General features: G+C 36.6%; 1 protein-coding gene and 1 non-coding gene across 2 annotated transcripts in view; both read right to left on the reverse strand.

Annotated features, from left to right (window-relative positions):
• Positions 1 to 2,689: 2,689 nt before the first annotated feature.
• The window catches only part of Smp_175780 (sex-determining protein fem-1, putative), a 36,449-nt gene continuing 13,686 nt past the window's right edge, over positions 2,690 to 25,452 (reverse strand). The window contains exons 7-13 of the mRNA XM_018794599.1: positions 23,014 to 24,307; positions 18,108 to 18,208; positions 16,095 to 16,330; positions 12,823 to 13,068; positions 10,064 to 10,454; positions 6,533 to 6,730; positions 2,690 to 3,569 (exon numbers count right to left, since the gene is read on the reverse strand). Of these exons, the coding sequence (XP_018647049.1) occupies positions 3,321 to 3,569; positions 6,533 to 6,730; positions 10,064 to 10,454; positions 12,823 to 13,068; positions 16,095 to 16,330; positions 18,108 to 18,208; positions 23,014 to 24,307 (2,715 nt within the window). The 3' untranslated portion in view covers positions 2,690 to 3,320. The remainder of the gene's footprint in view (positions 3,570 to 6,532; positions 6,731 to 10,063; positions 10,455 to 12,822; positions 13,069 to 16,094; positions 16,331 to 18,107; positions 18,209 to 23,013; positions 24,308 to 25,452) is intronic.
• Smp_tRNA_01493_Gln_TTG.1.1 lies at positions 14,429 to 14,495 on the reverse strand. Its single transcript has one exon. It is a non-coding gene (tRNA).

Below are 25,452 nucleotides of genomic sequence, written 5' to 3' on the forward strand. Positions count from 1 at the left end.
GTAGTTTACTTTGCCCCCAAATGACCTGATACGACCGAGAGTGGGGAGAGTCCGCTCTCCCTCTCCAAATGCTTTCACATGGTCACGTACATACAATCATTACTAGTGAAGTCCTACTCAATGCCTTCTCGTTGCATTACTGTTGTTTACTAAATTGAGAGGACGAAAAGCGAATGTCCGGCGCTTTAACCGGATTGGTAGACATGGAAATTCTACCTAGGGGAGTTGGGAAACCCTGATTCCAAACCAATGGTTCACATGAGCCCCATGATCCTAAGGAAACAAATGGCATATGAACCAATTGTTGGTCACCGACTAACATGAGACTGTATCTCCTTACGTTGCTCCACTGCCTTGTGGATCAGACCTTTAGGTCAAAGGCTCAGGTAGTGGCCCCCTAAGGAAACCATTTGCTTCGGTTCGGGCACTGGGGCAGTATCCCATCCCTCACACAAATTAATTGATTTATGTGGTGCGTATGTCACAATGAATTCTTCATATCAAAATAGCAACAATGATAGCTTCTCTATAATTTCATCTTTGTAACTGTTCAATGAACTTAATAATAAAGACTTTGTAGATAATGATCAATTTTCTTTAGAACTATGTAGGCTTATGAGAAAGATTCAGAAAGAAACTTTTAGCTTAAATTAATTTACATTTAGATTCATGATGATATGTGACTATATAATCATGAAACTAAAGTTGTTAAGGTTCTAATAAACCTTTAAAAATCAATAAACTTCATAAATCCATCAAATAGAATTTGTTACTCCTGATGTATACGAAATCTCTGATGATTAGCTGAAAAATTAGGGTCGAAACCGCATGGTCATTTTAAAAATCATGAAAGCTTATCTACATATACTATACTTCCACTCAAGAGTCAATGATTTAAATGAAATATAGTAAACCAAATAAAATAGTCTATCACAGAATATTTATCAAAACTCCACCTTTTACAAATTATTCACTCGTACCTAAACAATGAGTACTCTTATATTTATATAACTACTTATTATTTTCAGTATGGGAGTTTGTGGAAGCTCTTGAATGTTAATGAGATCATGAACTGATCTAAAATAGACAACTGTTGAAAACCAGAAGACATTTGTTTCGTTCAAGCATGAAACTCCTCAACAGTGTGTACCCACAACTCCACCAAAGTTTATTCCCGGTTTCCTGATTTTCAGTATACATAATTGTAAGGATGGCTCGTTGACAAACTCAAGGAAGCCTCAAGAAGTCCAGAAAGAGCCGAAGACATTCTATCCAATCACCGCTGGAGGAATATGTCGACGTGTAGCTTCTCTATTGGATGAATAAGAAGGAGCCCCTATGTGTCTATTGGCTGTCCGAAATAATGATTTACTTTCAGCCAAAAACTATAAATACCTGATAGTTTTATACCATAATTGACACTGTTTAGAATAACATTCCTTCTACTTGTTTTCTGTCTTATTTTGCGACTTGGGGTATTATTTATTTATTTGAACACATAAATATTGGTACAAGGGGGCACCAGATATATATGCGCCACACAAATCTCATTTGATTTGTGTGAGGGCTGTGATACTGTCCAGGTACCCAAATTGAAACAGGTGGTTTTCTCACAGAGCCACGCCCGGAGTCTTTGACCTAAAGGTCTGATCCACAAGGCAGTGGAGCATCGTAAGGAGATGCAGTCCCATGGTAGCCGTTTTGTTCCCTCAGGATACTGGAGTCAGCCCATGTGCACGTTTGGTTTGCAATGAGGGTTTTCCAACTCCTCTAGGTGAACTTTCCATGTCAACCAACCGGGTTAAAGCTCCGGACATTTGCTTTTCGTCCTTTCAATTTCGTAAACACCCCTGCCACGAGAATGTAGTGAGTAGGATTTCCCTGACAGATGCTATATACGCGTGGTCATATGAGAGCATTTCGAGAGAGAGAGCGGACTCTCCCCACTCGGCCGTACCATGGCATTTGGGGGTTGGTGATGGAGGTAGGAGGGTTCTGGCATTGGAGTGCTCAAGTATTACGCGACATACTAAGAATCTAAGTTCGAGATATAACAATGATACTTAACATTTCAATCATTATTAAAAATAACAAAACATGCTTCCGAATCAATAGCCGAGAAAACAAGAAAAAACCCGGCTTCTATTCTCTCTATCTTATTGTTTGCAGTATCAAAGCATTCATTCATCCATAAAAGAAATATGTACAGAAAGAAATGTGTGTGTGTATTGTTGGGGATGTTAAATCCCCCAGAACATACTTGGTAAATGACTTATTTTTGCAATTTTATTTTGAATTTGCTTGTTTTCGTGCCAAAAGTGCTCCTTTCACCTTCGAGTCGTATTTCCCACTTGGAAAATATCTTAAACGCTATTGGCCCCTTGTATCTTTTAGTGTGCTATTTTGTAATGATGCCCAAGGACAACTTTATACTGTATATATGCGTTTGATTTCTTTCTATTGCGATTGCTTGTATTTCGGCTGCTTACGGAATATATTTTCCCCTACTTCGTCTTAAACTTCTTTCTCTAGTTAGCGGGGCCTGGGACAACGGATTAGATTAGCCTATCGTGTGTCACCGTGTCATTGACCTTCGTTCGTTTACCAAGAAAAACGTAATTAGCATTAAGCATATCTAATTTACTTTTTCACTTCCAAATCATTAGCCGATAAAACAAAAAAAGAAGCTTCTATTCTCTCTATTCTCTTATTGTATGCAATATCAAAGTATTCATTCATCCATTTTAAAAATAAATCTGTACAGAAAGAAATGTGTGTATGTGTGTGCATAGCCATAGAAACAAAGAAAAATAGAAAAAAAGATCATAGTAATAGTAATAGTAGTATTAATACTAGTCACAGTAAACTAATGGGCTTCAACAATAAATATCACACACAATCAAAAATCAAAAAAATATTTTAATAAATTAACCAAATTGAATCAAACACTCAAAAAAACAAACGGCATTTATATGTCATAGCAACATGTTGGCGCAATGGGTATAAAGGTTTCTGTGTTTAAATATGTGTAGGAGGAATGGATAGAAACTGGGAGAGAGAGGGGGGAGTGGCGGCAAACAACTCATATAAACAGATTAAAACTATAATAATTCGGGAGGGGGAAGTAGTTGTGTACATGGATATTGTGCTATTTTGAATACTTCATTTAATATTATTAACGATCGAACTAAGCTTTGAGAAAACTGGGAACAGGGGAGGGAGGTGAACAACCAACCATTTAGGGTAAACAAAGGTTTTAGTTTTAATTTAAAGTAGAAAAAAGCCCTATAACCATGTAGCTGTTTAACCCCTGCCCTTATTTACTGATGCATTTGTAAGAAAAATAATAAATTATTTGGTAAATAAGCTTGAACTGATGGATTTGATGCAGTTAATCCATAATGATTTGCTACACGAGCAGCACGACAAGCTAAAGTTACATGATCCAAAGTTTGTACATGAGATTCCAAGAGGACATGATGAAAACGTTTGTAGAGGATAGTTAAAGAATTTCGATTGGTTGCATCTAAATGAGCGCCACATTTAACCAGAGTATGAACAAGTGAGGCCTACCAACAAAAAAAATGGATAACATACGAATGAGAAAATAAATATATTTAAAGAGAGAGTCAGTTATTGAATACTACTTCAATTTTGAATGTTGTTGGATTCACAGGTATTGATCAGATTCAGTTGAAAAAGTGATCAATAAGTGAATTGATCCAAAAAAAGATATGAAACCTTTTTCATGTTAGTTGTTGGGACTCATTAGCTGGGGTATATCCACAATCTGGTGACAATTGACTATGATACAGAATTTAATTTCACGCGAAACAACAATCGTCCACATGTCACATAGTCCACTAACAAGAAACATTAGGTAATGTCTCTAAGGAAATAAGTTAACAAATGATACATAGGCGACGAAAATAGCGACTAGTTGTTTACGTAGTTAGGCTAGTAAATAGTCTGATAGATATCAGGTGTGTTATTTATTTTCCGACACCCTTTTGTTATTATTGTTGACGTTGAAATATACTCACGTTCTAGTCAGACTAGTCACGTGTTCTTGATCTTAGTTGTGCTGAAGCCTTGTATAATAGACACCGGAAGTGTATTATCTAGTGTAGATATTCATCTAAGGTAAATTATTGTCCCATTGATGTAAACGAGGAAACTGAGAGTCATTTCAGTGGCGACGGTGGTTAAAATGAACCTACACTCATATATTCAGTTAAAGTGCATTTTACATTAATTAAATGAATCGTCTGAAATCATTATTACGACAGCAAAATGCTCTTATCGAATTGTTGATTAAGAGTATGTCAATATCTTCTAAAACCCAGGTACCTAATTCTATTATAACTTCGGATACCATCGCAAATTCAACAAGCGAATCGATATTTGATTCAGAAGGAGAGAATTACTTTTGAGGGGTGGTTCAAGCGCCATGAGGATCTGTTCATTAATGATTGTAAAGAGTGGGACAAAGGCTCAAAACTGAGATTATTACGGTGAAAACTCGGAGTTTCTGAACATGAAAAGTTTTGTAATTTTATTCTCCCGAAGAATCCTGCCGATCTAACCTTCCTGGGAACAGTAAAATACCTGACACATATATTTGGGGGAACGATCATCAATTTTTCACACTAGATACCAGTGTCTTCAGCTTGTGAAAAGAATATAAGATGATTAAGTGACGTATGTCAACATCGTGAACTTGATCGGTTCCGTATACAGGAAACGTCGCCAGACCAATTTAGATGTCTTATTTTTGTGTGTGGGTTACGACCTGCGGTAGATGCAGACATCAGAACACGGATTTTAGCGGGGATCGACGTAGATCCCAATACCAGCCTACAGTCAGTATCAGAAGAATGACAAAGGATAGTGAATTCGAAGCATGATACAAATCTGGTAGAGCGAAAAAGTGCACATGCAGAAGATAGTGCTTTGCGAAATTCTTTTAATGGAAATAAGAATATGCACTTCTAGCGAATCTCGTGCTGAATAAAGTCTAAGCCGTCTTATTGGCAATGTGGCGAGTCTCATTTCGCTGCAAGTGGATACAGGATCTGGTAAATGATGATTTCTAGAGAGACTCTTTTTGTGAGTGATTGAGATTTTGACGAACAAGTCGTACAACAAACAGTGTACAAAGGCGGGTCCCATAAACGGAAACTTACGGATCTAGTCAATACCAAACAAGTTAGCATGACAGTTCCCAGAAATATAACATTTGTCGGTCATATTCATGTCACTCAGTGTGAGAGCTACCCGAATTTTTTCGATAAGAGTAATATCAGTTCCTGTGATACTCATAGCACTATAAAAAGTAGGTAGAAATTTAGGTCAGACAAGATTTTTCAAGTCTCTCTACTTATTTTACCCTATCATTTTGTCATTTTACAGTCATTGTTACGTAACTTCGACATCAACATGTTTGTATGTGTTGTAATATCCTCCTACTAGACTTTTCATAGTAAATATTCATTCACTCTATCATATCACTTGATAATCCTCTAATAACTGTTGTCATTATTCGACTAATTTTCATTTTCAGATGATATAAATTACGTACATTATTTGAACACATAAGTATTGGCACAAAGGGGACCGAATGCATATGCGCCACACAAGTCACTTGATTTGTGTGTGGAATGTGTTACTAACCGGGTGCCCAGACAGAAGCAAGTTATTTTCTCTAGGTTATAAGTAACAGCTGATGCGAATCCATGACATTGAAATGAACTCATCTTATTCTGCTAAATTTGTTATTTTTGCTTTATCAAAATGGGAATTTGTGAAGATTGTAGATCGGCTCATGAATTCAACTGTTAAAACTACTCACAAATCCGTATTCTGATAATCACACACTCACTAATGACTAGCTTCAAGATGGAATTTCTGAAGTTCTACTGAAAAGCCGTGACTAGTGGAGACAATTATCCACCTCAGAAAATGGATGAAGGGTTGCGCAAGAACATGAATCAATTGAAGTTAGACATTACCAATGTTGGATGCTGGCTCGGTGGTCTAGAGGTTAAACGTTCGTGTACGAGACCAAAGGTCCTCCGTGAAATATCATGGATGTACACTGCTGAAGAGTCTCATACTAAGACGGAACGGCCTTTCAGTGCTTCCGGGTTTTCAATCGTCGTTTAGCCTAGGTCGACTCATAAATGCAGCTGTTAAAATTATCAATGGAAAAAACTCTAGACATCTGTAATTAAGTGTTTTTCAATCGTGTTTGAACGAGGATTCAAAGATTCCTCTTTATTTAATGAAATGAATCCGTTTCAATCCATATTATATGGGCTACTATGTGCATAGGTATTTCAATGGAATATTGAAATGGTAGATCTACAAAATATGAATGAAAATACACTTCTTGGATTCAACTACCTACCTGAAAAGTAGAAAACGAAACAAAAACAACAAAATGTTCACAATCACACACACGCATATATATATATATATATATATATATACATACATGTTCAGAACTTTTTAATCGACGTTGTGCTAAAACATGACCAATAGGACGTTGTCCATCAACATCAGCACAATTAGCATCAGCGCCTAATTCAAATAACAATGATAATACATTAACATTTGGAAATGTACAAATAACAAAACGACCAACAGTTGAAGTTTCTGGTGAACAAGCTAAATGTATTAAACTTTGACCACGATGTACTCTTGGATCTAATTTGACTAATCTATATACCTAGATAATAAATAAAGAAAGGAAACATGAGTCAATAAATTGTATGAATAATATTATTTTGGACGAACAAAATTGATTAACTGCACATACCTTACATTGTGCAAAGTCAATACAATACAAATCTATCGCTTCAATATTTTTAAATATTAATTTTAGAAACAATAAATTGCCCCCAAATGCCCTAAATATGGCCGAGAGTGGGGAGAATCTGCTCCCCCTCTCCAAATGCTTACATATGGCCACGCTTATATAGCCTCTGTCAGGGAAGTCATACTCACTACCTTCTCGTGACGTTACTGTTGTTTACGAAATTGAGAGAACGAAAAGTGAATGTCCGGCAGGAGCTCTAACCGGGTTGGCAGACACGGAAAGTCCATCTAGGGGAGTGGGAAAACCCTTATTCCAAACCGATGGCTCACATGGGCTCCAGTATCTTGAGGGAACAAATGGCGTATCAATCAATCGTTGATCACCGCCTACTATGGAACTACCTTGTGGATCAGACCTTTAGGTCAAAGGCTCCGTGCGTGGCTCAGTGAGAAAACCACCTGTTTCAGTTTGGACACCTGGGCAGTATTACAGCCCTCACACAAATCAAATGTGATTTGTGTGGCGCATATATATCTGGTGCCGCTTTGTACGAATATTTATGTGTTTAAATAATAATAATAATAATAATAATAAGTAGGTCACTAGTATTCCATCATATAAATCTTCGAAGGAGTGCTCATACATGTTGGTACCACTGAGTTAGAGATTCTGAAGTAAGATAAAGAGTACTACGTAAGGGTGACAAACTAATTAGCGATGTAGCGGAACTCTATTTACCGAGATGGTTAGGATATATACGACATATCCTCACCCACTATCTACCCAGAAACCGAATGATAGCCGGTGTACATGTAGGTTGGAGGAAAGCTATGGGTGGACAAACAAAGACATAAAATCAGTCCATGAAGATATTGAATGTTGAGCTAAGTCATGTAAGCAGGTGAAGACTATCTGGTTGCGGTCTACTTCATCATCGTAAACAATGTCCAAAGACTTTGAATGATATGAATCAAAATCGTTTATAACGACGTGGATGCATACACTCTTTGTCTTTCCTCAAATTCTTAGCTTCTCAATTACCCACAAGTCTTTTCATTTTTATTTCTCTAATTTATATTTCCTTTTCGAATTATATCTTCGATGCGTAATCGTTTTTATTACCATTAATCTCGTTACTACTTCTACTACTCAAAGATTTACACTGACAAGTTGATCTTGCTGTACTAATGAGTCATGGCAACTTTAAGAGGTGTAAACATGTCCCAAGTTCTACGTTGCGTTTGACTGACTGACCATAATCAGAAAAATCTCAATTCCTAACTACGGCTTAGTTCAGTAGTCAATGAAGTGATAAATTAACGACATCCCTTGTGGTCCGTATATTTTTAACCTTGTAATACTATGTAGACAATGAGCATATTATGACTATCAGTAGGTTCATTAACTGTAGAAATCATTTATCTAATCAACGGAAAAGAATTATAGACTGACGTGCCCGACAAGAACATCATTTGAAAGTAAGAAGTCAGTCAATAGGCCAATGTAAAGCCTAACGATTAGTGGGAATAAAAAAAGATAAGGCACAAAAAGAGATGAATCGAGAAGGATGAAATCAAAAAATTCAAGATATAAAATTACTTTGAAGCTAAGAATGTACAAAGTGAAAGAAGAGCGATTACATCTGTGTCATTGAAACTGACAATCGAACTAAGCATTAAGGATAAAGGATAGAAAAGAACAGACGACATAAGATAATAAGAAATATTTCAAATGTAAGTTTTTGAATCTCTCCGTTGTTGGTGTTCAGATCTACAATTGACCAGTCTCAATATAGACATCAGTCATAAGCGTTTTTAAGTCAATTTTATAAAGTGGCTGACAATGGAATCCAAGGCTTTTTTTCAGTTCGAGACTCGTCAGATGAATGTACCTACCACGTCCCAGTATTGATGTTCACACCGGGACTTGAACCCTGTTTTTTTCTCTTTAAACGCCGAAGCTATTAACCACTATTATCCATCTGTGCTCAAAAAGGAAATAAGAAACATGAAATGATATCAAAATTCCGAATCTAATGAAAGATAAATGCTGAATGTATCTATATCACAGTGACCAACTTCGAGCCATATCAATCAATCATTGATCAGGATTATCACAGCAGATTGCAAAAAAGGTAGTGTACGAATACTATCATGAATAAGGCTAACAATTAATCACCTCATCGATTGATGTTCCATTTTGGTTTGGACACCTTCCAAATTTCTTCACACTTATTTCCACACCAGCTAACATTGTGTGACAAGGTAAATGGTAGTTAGACATACACGACAAGTTCTATTGTAGTGAACAAGAACACTAGTGGAGGCAATCGAATGTACTTAAGCACATATTACAGACTATCTCACTAAATTCTGATAACCATACAAGGAACAGTTAATTTGCAAAATAACAATCAATTATCTCAATCTTAACTGTTTCTTCTGAAAATATCAGTTCATCTTCTCTAATTCCGTTGTTTATGCATTTTCCTAACAATTGCGCTTCATTTCAGTTTTTTCCTTATCGACCTTCTGACAAAATACATTCTGTCTGACCCTCACCAAATACTACTTATATGGATATAAGTAGATCATGCCACACTATCACCACATGCAATATTTATTTATTATTTATTTAAACACATGAATATCGGTACAAAAAAGCACCAGATACATATGCGCCACACAAGTCTCATTCGATTTGTGTGAAAGCTGTGATACTGCTCAAGTGCCCGAACCGAAGCAGGTGGTTTTCTTGAGGGGCCACACCCGGAGCCTTTGACCTAAAGATCTGATCCACAAGGCAGTGGAGCATTGTAAGGAGATGCATTCCCATGATAGCCGGTGATCAACAACGACTTCATACTCGATGTCTTCCCTCAGGATACTGGGGCTCATGTACACCATTGGTTTGTAATGAGGGTTTCCCAACCCCCCTAAATGGACTCGCCGTGTCCACCAACCCAGTTAAAGCTCCGGACATTCTCTTTTCGTCCTCTCAATTTTGTAAACAACAGTAATGCCACGAGAAGGCAGTGAGTAGGACTTCCCTAGTAGAGGCTATATACGCATGGCCATGTGAGAGCATTTGGAGAGGGAGAGCGGACTCTCCCTACTCTTAGCCGTACCAGGGCATTTGGATGGCGCCACATTCAATAAATATTCATAGTACCATTAACTAATTTACCATCTTTAAAGATATAAAGTTATAGATTTTCATTATATAAAGAAGTAACTAACTTACTTGACGAAAAAATCGTTGTTTCAATTCAATTGGCATACGTTTTTTCATATCATTAGTAGATAAACTATCCGTTTGTGATTCATTTTCAATATTATTACTATTACCAATGAACTCTTGTCGATTCATCATCATATTTGATGAATTCAATGTGGAGTTTTGTAAGGATTCATTAAAATTCTCTTCAACTACTTGTGTTAAATCAGGTAAATGACGTCGAATAGAACGTAATGTTGGCAAAGCTTTACAATTTGGCATATAATGAATAAGTATCATTGCTATAAAATGTAAACATAACGATGCATGACGCATTAAATTAATTGCTTCTTTATCAGCTGCTGTATATGACCATGGATGTCGATGATGCCAATGATAAAATGAATAATCCATTCCACTATTGTTAGTCGTTAGAAGGAAAAAAAAGAAAATGTATGTCAGTACATACATACTACTTTGTTCAATAAATATACAGATCAAGATAGTAGAAAACTACAAAAACTTCCGGAGTGATAGATATATTATCTCCTTTTAATTACGCCCCCCCAAGTCCCAGTTACGGTTATACATATACTTGTTTCATCTGTTTTTATTGTTTAAAACATGCGGGAAGCCAAATTCTCCAAAAACCCTTCCTATCGTTGCTGTTATTTCTCATTTTCGAATCATGCCAAAGCCGCCGCTTCCCACCCATATAGTGTATCTGTATTTAGAAGATAAAAATAAACCTCAAAGAGATAAGTTTAGTGATTAGGGAGACTGGTGATTTTGAATGCTTACAGGATTGCTTGCAAGAAACACATAGACCAAACCCTGTTGAATTCTCATTATTTATTGGTGGTCAGTATCATTGCATGTGATTGAAGTGCTTGAAAACTTCCATATCTCTCGTGATAAAAGGAAGAATTCAGTGGTTATCTTTCAAGAAGGAATTCATGGCAAACAATATCATGAATATAGGGGTTTTTGTAAATTTCCCATTTGCTATTAATTAATCAATAATGCATATGATTCGTATTATTTGCTGAAATATATTTTAGAAAACATACTATCATGCTGAATAGTGAAAAATACAAACAGAGACTTAGAGCTGACGATAAGTATGCTTTTTCCCACCTTGTCTATCCTCTCTGAGGTAACAAAGCGTACGTTACATTAGAATTCAGGTAAAGTGGAACTATAAAATTTCATTGATCAAGCTTACCAGAATCGTCACTGGCTTCTATTCTGAGCTATATCTGATAAAGTCTCTAGCCACTGTAGCATCATCTTTAGGACCCCAACTAAGGAGTCATGAATGACTAACAGAAGCCAGTCCTGTACAGCTTTCTTTCATACCACGACACCATGTCAAACACTGACCACCTCTGCGCTTTTCCCAACTAGTCCCTTTGTCAGCAAATAATGCACGATGTGGAGTTTGCTGGGACAACATTCGTACAACATATCCATGCCACCAAAGTCGGAGTTTCAAGATGATGACACCAATTGAATTATCGTCGCTGTGTCCGAACACACGATGTCGAACCAGCCTGCTCCAAGCGAGTCAATCTTTTTCGGGTTTCGAACAATCTACGGAGTATGACAGAACCCAATAGTTTGGACATGACTGGAAGTAGACTTATCCCACGATAGTGGTTACAGGAGCGACGTGAACCCTTTTTAAAGATAAGGATAACTATCGACTCATCCCATAATGTTAGAACACTCTAATTGCCAGACATTTGTAAACAACTCAAACAGTTTCTTAACCAGAAAGTCACCACCATCTTCAGAAAAAGTTGGAGATAGACCATCTTAGCAATTAACGTTAACACATAAACTACTCACAAGAACATAAGTATTAATCGCACCACAAAAAACATACAGTCAGTCAGCTACAACGTAGGATCAGGCTCATTTATGCATTGGTCCAAGTTGCCATACCTCATTAGCACAACAAAATGAACACCGAATTCATAGAAGTAGTTAATTTAGTGGTGGTAGTATATAAAAGAAAGGTTATATGTAAGAATATAGTATAGGAAGAAAGAACGTTATGAAGCAATTTTAATCTTAAGGTTTAAGGGAACAAAAAGAGTGTATGCACCTACGTCATTGTGATCGATTCTGAGCCATGTCACCCACTGTCTCCAACCATTGGTTACGATAGTCACGCGGACTCCAACCAAGTAGTCGGCATCTACTAACATGGCTCAGACTAGAAATTAGTGACTTCGAGCACTGGTGCCAAGTTATGGTCTGGCCGCCCCTAACTCTCTTCCAACCATCCCCAATACTAGTCAGCATAGCGCGTCGTGGTAATCGGTGTTCAGGCATACGTAACACGCGGCCCAACCATGTCAGTCGATGAAGATTTACAACCTCATCAACTGAATCACCATCCTTCCCTAATTACCTGCATCTAACCTCACTATTACTTACCTGGTGATCCCAACAGATGCGAGTAATATTTCTAAGGCATCTGTGGTCAAATACTAGTAACTTACGAGTATCTTCTACTCTTAGTGGCCACGTTTCTCAGCCGTAAAGTATAACAGAACGAACTGCTGCGCAGTACACACGTCCGTTAATTGATAAACGGATATCTCGTCTTCGCCATAGGTGACGTAAGAAAACACTATCGTCACATAGTCCAAGCGTCTAAAAGTATTTTACATTACAAACAAAATATTACCAAAAATATATAAATATCATTATTCAATTCATAAGAGATCATATAGAAAATAAAATGATAATCATCATTAAAGGTTATCATCACCTACCGTTCAATATTATCTACAGCTAATTCTAAACAATCAACAATTAATGTTGGATCTAAATCTTTTGCTGGTAAACCAATACAATTATTTGTTAATACAAAATGAAATAATTCAGCAAAACTAACAAATGCAGCTTGTGATACATGACATAATGGTTCAACAAATGTACGTTGTAATTCTAATGCATAACGCCATAAACTTAAACATTGATGAAAATTATCAGCATCTGCATAAATTGCTCCACGATAACTATAAAAAAGGAAAAAAAAATACAAAACAGTAATGAATAAGAGAATCAGAAGTATTATTATAGATCAGAAGGGGTTTTGTGGAGATTTCAGTATTTTCATAGTTGAAATCATGAATCAATTGAAGCTAGTCTATCATGAAAAACCTGGAAGCACTGGATGGCCGTCTCGTCCTATTATGGGACTCCTCAGAAGTGCGCACTCACGATTCCGCACTCGCGAGATCCGAACCCAGGACATATCAGTCTCGCGCGCAAGCACTTAAGCGATAGACCACTGAGCTAGCCGGCATCCAACGGTGTTAATGTCTAACTTCAACCAATCCACGATGTTTGAGCAACCTTTCACCAATTGTCTTCAGTGAGTTGATATCTCTACAACAGACTTGGTTGAACTCCACTGGTCACTGCTTCTCACTAGAACTCAAGGAAACATCCCTTGAAGTCAGTCACTATTGAGCATATGATTATAGATCAGAAGGGGTTTTGTGGAGATTTCAGTATTTTCATAGTTAAAATCATGAGTCAATTGAAGCTAGATCACCATGGAAAACCTGGAAGCACTGGGTCGTGGATGCGCACTGTTGAGGAATGCCATAATAGGACGAAACGGTCGTCCAGTGCTTCCAGGTTTTCCATGGTGGTCTAGCTTCCATTGACTCATAATCTCAACTATGAAAGTATTATTATAGACATATTTGTTTCTATGCAGTTGTGGATGTGTGTAGAAATGTGAAATAATCTTTAAAAAACAACTAATTATTAAGTTTGTAATGTTAAATCGATGACTTAACTTATTTTGACAACTATCGAAAGCTAGAAAGGTACTGAATAGAGATGTTTCACCTTAGTATGCAACCCCACAACAATCCTCATCTACAGTCTAAAACGTTCATGTCACATGACTTGATCAATAACAGTTATTATTGTGTGGTACATATGTATTTGGTGCCCCCCCCCAATATACAATGTTGATATGTTTAAATAAATAGATAATAATGATAGTTGTTGATGTGAAACTTTATTGTCACAGTACCCTGTAACTTACTATAATGTATTAAAATACAAATGAATCATGACAAAGAAAACACTGTTCCATCAATACTTAATTCATTAAAAACAATAACATTTATTCACTTAGTATTATTTGTTTGAATCTTCTCACTGATGCTTAGGACTGCAACTGGTCAGTCTCTTGTTGGCATATGTGCATCCTGTACGGACTGCCTCGATATAGCCTTAATTCACAAGCATTGTAAGCAAAGATGGATAGTGGCTAGCAATGGAATCCAGTCTGACGCGTGTTTCGTCTCATTTGGGACTCGTCAGCTGGATGTACCTGCATCTCAGACTTGTTGATGTTCACTCTGGGACTCGAACCCAGTACCTTTCGCTTCAAACGCCATCGCGTCATCCACTCGGCCACTGAGTCCTGATAGCCACTTGCTTGTGTAATGGTGTGAAGTTTAAATTCACTTAGTATTGTTTGTTTGAAACTTCTCATTGATGTCTCAACATTTATTTATGCTTTCTTTACAATGTAGTAAGTAGATATGAGATTCAATGACTTCTACTGATTGTCCAAACCTTACGTAGATGGTAAGGGATTTGAAAGTTCAACTTATTGACATGGTCGATCAAGGGGTTTAAAGTACTTAGTATTCAGCCAAAACCTCCCTTCTCGTTTTAATTCTATACAATCTATTTCAATTTGAGTAGTCAGTTAGTATCACACCAACTCTCATATATATAATGTGTATAGATTAAGTATATAAAACACTGAATCGTTTGGTGTCCAGTCGAACGCTACGTAAAACCTGAGAAACGTTTACATCGCTTTGAGTTGCCATAACACAGAGAGATCAAATAGTCAGAGCAAATGATTGAGTGGTAGAAGTAGTAACAAGATTAATAGTAACAGAAACGGTTATGCATCAAAGATACAATTCGAGAAGGAAATATAAATTAGAGAAATAAGAATGAAAAGACTTGTGGATAATTGAGAAGCTAAGAATTTGAGGGAATACAAAGAGTGTATGCACTCACGTCGTTATAAACGATTTTGATTCGTGTCATTCAAAGTCTCACTGGTTTGGTAATCACGAGAACCCCAGCTAAGTGGTCTAAACCTATTAACATGGCTCAGTTCAGTTTTCAATGACTTCGTGGAATGCTACCATGTTTTGGTTTAGTCGTCCCTAGCTCTCTCTCCCAGAGTACTCTCATATCAGATAACACCACCCATAGAAGTAGGTGGTGGTTGAGCATACGCATCACATATCCTAGCCACCTCAATCGATTTACCATCTTTACCTAGAGAGCCATTCTTAACCCAAGCATTCCTTACTCTGTGATCTCAAAGTTAAAGAGTAATACTTCGAAGATGATGGAATACTAGTAACTTAAAAATATCCTCCACATTCAAAGAACATGTTTCACACCTCGCAATAAAAACGGAGTGAACTGCTGTACAAGAAAGTCGTCCTTCGGTTGACGAACGTATATCTCGCCCACCCCACAAGTTGTCAAGAACCAAATGGCATGTTTGAGTTCCTGCATAAATTTCGTCGGTCATCAGCTGAATAGAACTGATGAGACCTCCAAAACAAGTGTCTGACATCCTCAACTACTTAACTTTCGTTCATTAATTTAGGCGTTGATGCAGACCAGTCCCGAAGCAATATTTTTCATTTGGATGAAGAAAGTCGCATTCTAAATATGGTTGTTGCTTAAGGTGGTTAGAGGATTCTGAAATTTTTCAGAATGTTCATCAAATAGAACTATGTCATCTGCGTTGGTATTACAATAATTTAATATCAAACGGAAAGCGATAAAATTTTTCACGCTTCCTAGGAGATTTAAACATCCTAAACTCGATCGTTTACGTATTCGATGTCGTACACGTCATTTAGAGAGTCTCGAAAAAACTAGGACAAAATATCAGCCCGTTGATTTTCACTAACTCTCTGGCACTAATCTATGCGATAAAAACAACAAATTTATGTAAAATAAAACATTTTTTAATTACCGGATAAAATAAATAGTATCTGGATGATCTGGACCTAATATACGTAAACGTATAAGTAATGATTGTAAACGTAGAACATGTGTATTTGACATTAAACTAGCTAAATCTTCACGTGTTTGAAATTCACAAACATGTCCAAAAGCTTCTTCACCACATTGTTTTAATCGACGAATTAATGGATGATTTTCAGTAGCAAAATGACATATTGGACAAATATATTTAAGATTATTTTCATTCTGTTAAAAAAAAAAAAATTAATTGAACGAAAACATGATGAATAAATTAATAAAGGCGATTGTCGCTTCCTCGTTATCCACAATCATGAGAAAATACTTCTGATTGCGATAACTAAAATAGGAAATGTGTAGGGATTGATCCTGATGGTCTGATAGCGTGATAGTAACGCCAAAGAGATGGTTCTTTGAGACTGGTTATACACGGGTTTTTTTTTCGAGTACTACTAGACGAGTTAGCTCCTTATTCTAAACGTTTAACCTCAGATATAAAAATACATGTGGCAAAGTGAAGTATGCTTTTTTAATGTCGGCGTTTTTTAATACCCTCAATCAGTTGTATGAGGACTGCATCTTTGCATACTCTCGTTGTCTGAAAAATACCTTACTTTCGTCACACCACTATACAGTACAATGAGTACATATTCTTACAACGTTTTTAAGATATGCTTTGTTAATAAGTACCAATTAGCAAAAAAATCGATACTAAACAGGGTCGACTGACGACCTGTTAACAAACACATTAACTGGATCTAAAAGATAGTTGACCGTCTTTACATACATTACAAATCATGTTTATTGTTAGTTAATAGCCAATGCAGAAATAAAATCTTCGTTTTGCTAATCCGTTGGGTTTTATAAAATACGTTTGAGGCTAAGTTCAACAGTTAAACCTGAAGGATAGGGGTAGTCACTAATTGACCATCAGTAGTAAATTCTACCCGTTCACAATATTTCAGTAACTGAGACCGTAGTAACCAACTAGGTTACTTGAATTATCTTCAATAAAAACTTTCATTTTTAATTCAATGGTTTAATTGAGGTTTAAAATAAAATATGCTAGTCCAACCCACCTATTCAACATTTCAAAACCCTATCCCAGATGAACTAATGATCTTTCATCATCTAACTAGTCTAAATAGTAGCAAATAGTAACCAATATGGAAGTCGCTTAGATGGGCTGTATAAAAAAGGAGGCTGCAATTCAATGATTGTATAATTCAGCAACAAAGTACAGACATGTGCGTACAATATTTTTATACTCTCAAGTTATGATCGAAGACTATCAATCCATCATGACACATCAATTCGAATCATCCACCGATTTTACACTAATCTTATTCATTTATTATTTTATTACACTTCCTTCCTCTCTTTTATTCTCTTATCATGTTGCTTCTGTTTGCACAGCACATACGTTTTTTGATACCTAACAGTAACAGAACTTATATGTATCAAAGAGGTACGGTGATGTTATCAAACTGTCCAAAATTGAATTAATTAGAGTGGGATTCGAACTTGTAATCTGAATAATTATCAGTCAAATGTTGTTTAAATTAATAAACCACCGTTTAACTGTTATTATTATTAGTAGGGGGTTTCAGGGAGATTTTAGTAATTTTATATAGTTGAAATCATGAGTCAATTGAAGCTAAACCACCATGGAAAACCTGGAAGCACTGGACGGCCGTTTCGCCCTATTGTGGGACTCCTCAGCAGTGCGCATCCACGATCCCGCCCCGCGAGATTCGAACCCAGAACCTATCAGTCTCGTGCACGAGCACTTAACCGACTACTGAGCAACCATTCACCAATGTCTCCCAACAGACCTGGTTGAACTCCACTGGTTACGGCTTCTCACTAGAACTCCAGGAAATACCTCATGGAACCAGTCACTAGTGAGCATATGATCATTATCAGAAGGGGGTTTTTGTGGAGTTATTATTGTTATTACCATTATTACTGAATATATTTATTTAAAACAATTAACAAAACTTACATTATCATAACTGTTAATATTATTATTTGACTCGTAAGGATAAGATACTTTAGAATACTGATTTGTTGAATGGACTGTTTTATTATCGTTTGAAAAATTTGCTAAAATATAAAAACGAGAAAAGCAAAACAACAATGATATAAAGAATGATGAAATTGTGCGTGCACGTACGTACGTACGTACGTATGTATGTATGTATGTATGTATGTATGTATGTATGTATGTATGTATGTATGTATGTAGGTAGGTAGGTAGGTAGGTAGGTAGGTAGGTAGGTAGGTAGGTAGGTAGGTAGGTACCATACCTCATCTTGTTGTGCTAACGAGGTATGGCAACTCGGACCGATGCATATTTGTGCCTGATCCTACGTTGTAGCTGACTGACTGACTGAGGTAGGTAGGGAGAGAGAGATATTTGGCAATTAGATTTTGTAAAATATGAAACCTATTTTGAAAAATATCATTTTCTATATTATATAATTAAATTATTATGAAATTTAAGTGATGAAATTTGTTTATCAGGTATATTGATTTATGTATTGTAGTTTTGTGAGATAAACACGTGTGTTATATAAGACAACAACTACCGTTGAGAGAAGGCAATGAGTAGGACTTCCCTAGTAGTGGTAATATAGACTTAGTCATACTAGGGTATTTGTGGGCCAAGCAAACTAGAAACGTCACTCATTACAAAAATAGCTAAACTAAACACTCATTTTATATTCATATAATACACGATCAATGCTAATGACATCATAAGTTAACGTTAATCGCAATAACAATAATAATAATGTTGCATAATTCAAAAATAAACAACACATCCAGCTATGTCCATTAAACATGGACTCAATAATTATTATGCTATTTACCAAATGCATAATAATGAGATTAGGTAGAAAGTATGATATAAAAATGAAAAATCGATTGGTGACGCTATGAATTTTTATCGAATAAAAGAGTTGGGGCAATTTTGACACCACCCCCGAATGCCCTGGTACGGCCGAGAGTGGGGAGGGTCCGCTATACCTCTCCAAATGCTCTCACATGGCCACGCGTGTATAGTCTCTACCAGGGAAGCCCGACTCACCGCATTCTCGTGGCATTACTGTTGTTTACGAAATTGAGAGGACGAAAAGCGAATGTCCGGTAGGAGCTTTAACCGGGTTGATGGACCAGAAAGTCCACTTAGGGGAGTTGGAAAACACTCATTCCAAACCAACAGTGCACATGGGCTGACTCCAGTATCCTAAGGGAAAAAACGGCGTATGAACCAAGCGTCGGTCACCGGTTGTAATGAGACTGCATCTCCTCACGATGCTCCGCTGCCTTGTGGATTACGCCTTTAGGTCAAAGGCTCCGGGTGTAGCCCCCTAAGAAAACCACCCGATTCAGTCTGGGTACCCAGGCAGTATCATATCCCTCACATAAATCAAATGAGATTTGTGCGGCGCATATATATCTGGCGCCCCTTTGTACCAATATTTGTGTTTAAATAATAATAATAATTCTAACATCATACCTTGTCACTCTCAACCCTGAAGTCCTATGTTAGAGCTAGTATTGAAGTTAATGGGAGAAGAGATAGAAGGAAACTAAACATAAAGGACAAACTAATCTATTTTTGAACAGGATATGTGTTTAGATATGTTGGCTTTCATGTTAGTGACTCGAAATAAGTGTAATCTGTGGTTGGAAACGTTAAGTGATAAGATCCAAGTCTACAAGATGACAATAATGTTTCAACATCCATCACATTAACGCTGAGGTATTCAAACTCTTTCTCTAAAGCCGATTTTATTCTTAGTTCCCTTCAATTTACACATTTCCACCAATGTCAAAATACAACGTTTACAGTAACTTGCACTCCGTATAAATTACTAATAATTACAGACTTATAAGGAGAATTTCAGGTTAATTTAATTATGAAGTTTATTACTAAATATATATGACTTTCTACAATGTCATAAACGTGTGAATTACTAATATTATCATACTGTTTAGTTGCTTTCATGTTTAAAAGAACCAATGTAATCCTTGTTAAAAAGTAGATCGATTATAGCAACCATCCTACAATCAATTTCGATTCTAGTCAATTTTGGTTAAGCCCTTTTTATAACTTACTTAACAGACATCATCATTTGGATAGTAACAATTTGCATATTATTTGCACTGCTATACCACTAGAGCACATGACACTCTATCCGAAATGTTGACTGCTTAAATATCATTCGATGACTCATACTCCTCCCCATAAGTGTACGCACGCAAATATCATTATCAGCCTTTGTTTTGCTTTGCTGTGCCCTTATTAAATTTGACTATAAATTGCCTATGTAATTGCTTGCTATTTACTCGCTTGCACGTTGTTCGTTTCCTTCGCTTGTTCGCCTGTTCACTCGCTCTCTCGCTTGCCGCTCGCTCGTTCGCTCGTTGATATTCGCTCAGGTGTTGTTAACTTCCTAACCTGAGTTATTCGACAATAAACTGTAGTTGCTGCCATCCTTTGTCTTCTGATTTTTACGCACCGTTAAGTTTAGAATTATAACGGTTATCGAAGTAAACGATTAACGAATCGCGGCACTACACGATAAACAATGAACTAGACTAACACAATGGATAGGGTTATAGTTCAGTGAATATGAGAGTGGCCTACCGAAACGGATGTTTAAAAGAGAATCAAACAGCATGATTTTGAGATGGAGATCTAGAGAAAACATCGAGAAAATATTCTACACTCTTAAACCGATTGTAGTCGAAAAAACCAAACCTATTATCTCCCATAGGCCTAGACATTCATCAAACGTTTTCGTTACATTCCACAGATTGACCAATTCACATGTTCGTGTGGACATATATACATAGGGAGGAATGATCGAACAATCCAATCAACGGTTATGGAACATGTGCCTAAGTGGCTTGAAAATCAGTTAGTGTCAAATGCTCCGATAAACGTAGAAAGTAGGAAACCCCATCCATCGATATAAAAACATGTAATTGGAACGGGGCATAGAATTGATAACAATAGTTTTTAAAACATTGTATAGGAATTGTCAAGGACAAATTTTCAGGTTTATGAAAGCTTTGGTTATTAGAAAATCCAAACCCCCCTTTATGCACACAGAAACAATATGTAGTAACCTTGAATTTGCCCTGACAATCTTTAAACTAGTTTACAACCTAAGGTAATGTGACAATTTCCTATTCTTCATATATTATATTAGTTTTCTTTTCTTCTTTGTTTATAATTATCACTTTAGGCTTACTCGACCTTTTATTGAATTGACCATCTTTTTTTTTAGATATAAATAGATTGACAAGTATATATGTCATCACCCCCAAAATGCTCTCACACGGCCATGCGTATATAGCTTCTACCAGGGAGTCCTATACACTGCCTTCTCGTGGCATTACTGTTGGCAGACACGGAAAGTTCATCTAGGGGAGTTGGAACACACTCATTCCAAACCAATCGTGCACATAGGCTGACTCCAGTTTCCTGAGGGAACAAATGGCGTATGAATCAATCATCGGTTACCGGCTACCATGGGACTGCATCTCCTCACGATGCTCCACTGCCTTGTGGATTAGACCTTTAGGTCAAAGGCTCCGGGTGTGACCCCCTAAGAAAACCCCCTGCTTCGATTTGGGCACCCGGGCAGTATCACAGCCCTCACACAAATCAAATGAGATTTGTGCGGCGCATATATATCTGGTGCCCCTTTGTACCAATATTTATGTGTTTAAATAAATAAATAAATATGTCATCAGATCGTTCGGAATGTATAACGCAAATATATCATACTCTTTCAAGTCGAATCCGTCCTCTCAATGTTCTATCATGACGGATATTGTCCACTCATTTGTAGCATCTAATAACATTTATATTTTTCTGTTAATATTTTATTCATAAGAGTGTTTTCTATTACAGTGAAAAATCTAATCCATTGAGCAAATGTTATCTTATCTTCTGATATCAGTTTAATTTGGGGCGTGCATCAATAACCTAATCTCGTGAGTAGTTTATACTCGATCACATTGTAGCATTCCACAATATTATTAACTAATTATTGCATTGTGTCGAAAAATATCTAAGCCTTAATTTAGTACATGATATATACATTTATAATTTAATATACTTTTCTATGAAAAAGATATTATATTAGATGGTAAATGTACAAAGTGGTGGATCAGCGATTCGGATTCCTCATCAGTCAGTGGTCTTGAGTGCTGTTAAAGGTATGAGGGCAGTTATCACTTCCCGGTTGCCCACACCGTGGAAGGGCTCCTTCTAGAGGTACCTGAAAAGGAAATTGGGTTAGAAGTGGTCTTAATGACCTGAGAGCGTGACCGCAGTGTCCAAGGGACAACTGATTGAGGTCGGTCACACACAACCTTTTGTGGGGGATTTTTGACGTGTTAGCTCCGCTCTTCAAAGGACCTTACCGCCGGAGACGGATATCCGTGGGATAAGGCGAGGTGTGTATTTTTAGGGTCGACGTTTTCTAAGGCAGCATCGCTGTTATGCTGGTTGTCTGAAGGAAACACCTTACTGCCGTCACACCTCTATACAGTCAACAGTAAGACTTCGCCTTCGGACGTTGGGTTTGCTGCTTTTCGTCTTACCGCTCTTCAACCGACCTGTCTGGCATGGTAGGACCTTGAGGAACCATTGTTGCAGCCAGTATAGCTCGATTGGTTCATCACGATAGACAAGCCCAACCACCACGTCAAGGTAGCAGCAACGGTCGGGGATTCCTCATCACTTTAGCTTGACAAGCCAGATAGAATCACTAGATTTTGTACACTTAAGCTTAAAACTATGTATGGTTTTATATACACTGATGAAGCAGGATTACCAATTAAATGAAAGAGATATAGTAAAAGGAAGAAAGTTATAAGTAACTTACAAGAATGATTTGGCATTAATGTTGTTTTACAAATGGGACAAATGGATTGATTTGAAAGTAGACTTTCTTCATTTAAATAAATATTATTCATTGAAACGAGTATTTGTTTACAATTAGGACATTGATTTATAGTTTTGGATGGAATGAAACTCTCCGTACTATTATTATTCAATATGTTACTAATGTTATTATGGCCAGGTGTTGTCGAAGATCTGATTTGATAATTTTGATGATGAATAGGCTCTAGAAGCCATCGGCGATATCGTGCAATTTGACAACATTTTGGTTCAAAGCCTAGAATTGGATCCACAGGTATGACAGATTGAACAAAAACACCACCACCACCAGCACAACTACTATTCTGATGGCCTGTTGTTGATAGAGGTGATGAAGAGGAGGAGGATGAAGATGTACCAAAATTCAAAGAATTCGTTGGTGATGGTGATGACCTATAAACACTTTGTGATAATATTGAACTAGTAGGAGAAGATTGATCAAAATATTCACTAGAACCATTACGACGTAAACCTAAACGTGAATTATGAGAACCTTGTAGAAATACTGAACAAAATGATGGTGATTGTATATCAGAAGTATTATCTTTTAATGAATTTGAACGATATAATGAATGACCTAAATGTTCAAATTTACATTGATATGCATTTTGTAAATCAGCTTGTAATTTTTTATATTTTCTTTGAAATAATTCATGTAAATCTTGTGAATATTTCGTGGTAGATTTTTGTCTTCGAGTGGATTGATGAAGTGACTTATGATGATCATCATGATGATGATGAAATTTTGTAGAATTATAACTTTTAGATAAAATCTCCTGAATTCGCGTAGATCTTTTATGACGTTGCCAATTAGATGTTAGCGAATAATGTTGTTCATCAAATCGACTAGTTTCAGCCATTCCAATTGCTTCACGTGCAGCTAATGAAATTAATGACCAACAATTATTCGATGAATTAGTAGATGAGGTAGTAGCGGTTGTCGTTGTGGATTGCCCTTCAACACATGACATTGATTCATTCATACAAGAGCATTGTGGTACTGGATATGGAATAAATTTATTATTACCACTATTATTATCATGACCATTATTATTATTATAAGTAGATAATTCTTGGCGTAAATTGATTGCATGATACCAAGCAGCTATAGCATCTTGAATTAATGAATGTCGATCGAATAGACTAGCACCAAGTAGATCATATGCGGCAGCTTTTTCACTAATACTAATTGTTTGTGTTGAATCAGGAATTTCAACAGTAGCCAAATAATCTACAATCTATCAGAGTTGAATTTTTCAAATTCAGGAGAAAAGAAAAAGAATGTCCTTGATGAGTATCATTAGGGTTTGTTAATTAACTATATAAGTTATAAATAATGTCATTATATATTTATTAAACATAGGTCATTATTAACATGCTATTGATGCTGGAGTCGATTGAATTAGGGATCCGGAAGGGGGGGGTTATAAACTCGAAGATTGTTAATAAAGTTTAATGATACGTCAGTAGGATGAATGGTAGTGGAAGAGTCAGTACTTCTTTTCCTATCGGATCATAACCGCTTTTAAAGACTCCGTATTCTAGATGTATTCCTTCAAAATCGCTACTTACAGACCATCTGGAAATGTATACATAAACAACTGTCCTTCACTCACAGACAGATGTAGAAGACCTTAAAAAGTAACCAACTAAACACGAATAATGCACATTATCGCTGACATTTTTACACAACGAACTACACAAACCGCAAATTCGACAAGGTACTAAGAATCATTCTGGTAACAACATAACATATACCCGAAGGCCACAAGCAATGACAAAACCTAACAAACAACCAATGAAATATATCCAGTATAAATTGATAATATCACTTCCGATTGTTATATCCTAGCGAAGACATAAGTACGAGTAACTTCCAGGACCTATTAATGGACTATTATTCTATATATATATACATATTCTTATTGTTTAACTATTGAGTAATTAGATTATGTGTATCTATATTCATCTTATTATAAGTTTCATCTTGATCTATGGATTATTATTATTATACGAATGACTGTCCCTGAATTATATTCAATTTATTGATTATCGTCTCCCACGTTCACAGCCACATTTGGCTAGATTTTGTACAAATATTATTTTCTATTTTATGGTATGATGCCGTCTGTTTATCTGGTATATAAACCGAGTATGCTTGAAATAAAAGATTCGCATAACAGAAGCTGTCATTGGTGTTCTGGACTCAAGTGGAAGGGCTAGGCGGACAAAGAACCAATAAGGACGCTAGACTACTCATATCAGTCGAACGTCATTGGTTTGGCATAGTGCTAAGATTGGATAAGTCGTATTTTGATTGGTGGATAAATCATATGATAAAAGCCGCGCATAAAACCACAACGAATCAGCGACGGCCTTTTTA

Source organism: Schistosoma mansoni, assembly GCF_000237925.1.
Source record: "Schistosoma mansoni, WGS project CABG00000000 data, supercontig 0184, strain Puerto Rico, whole genome shotgun sequence".
NCBI classification, from domain to species: Eukaryota; Metazoa; Platyhelminthes; class Trematoda; order Strigeidida; family Schistosomatidae; genus Schistosoma; species Schistosoma mansoni.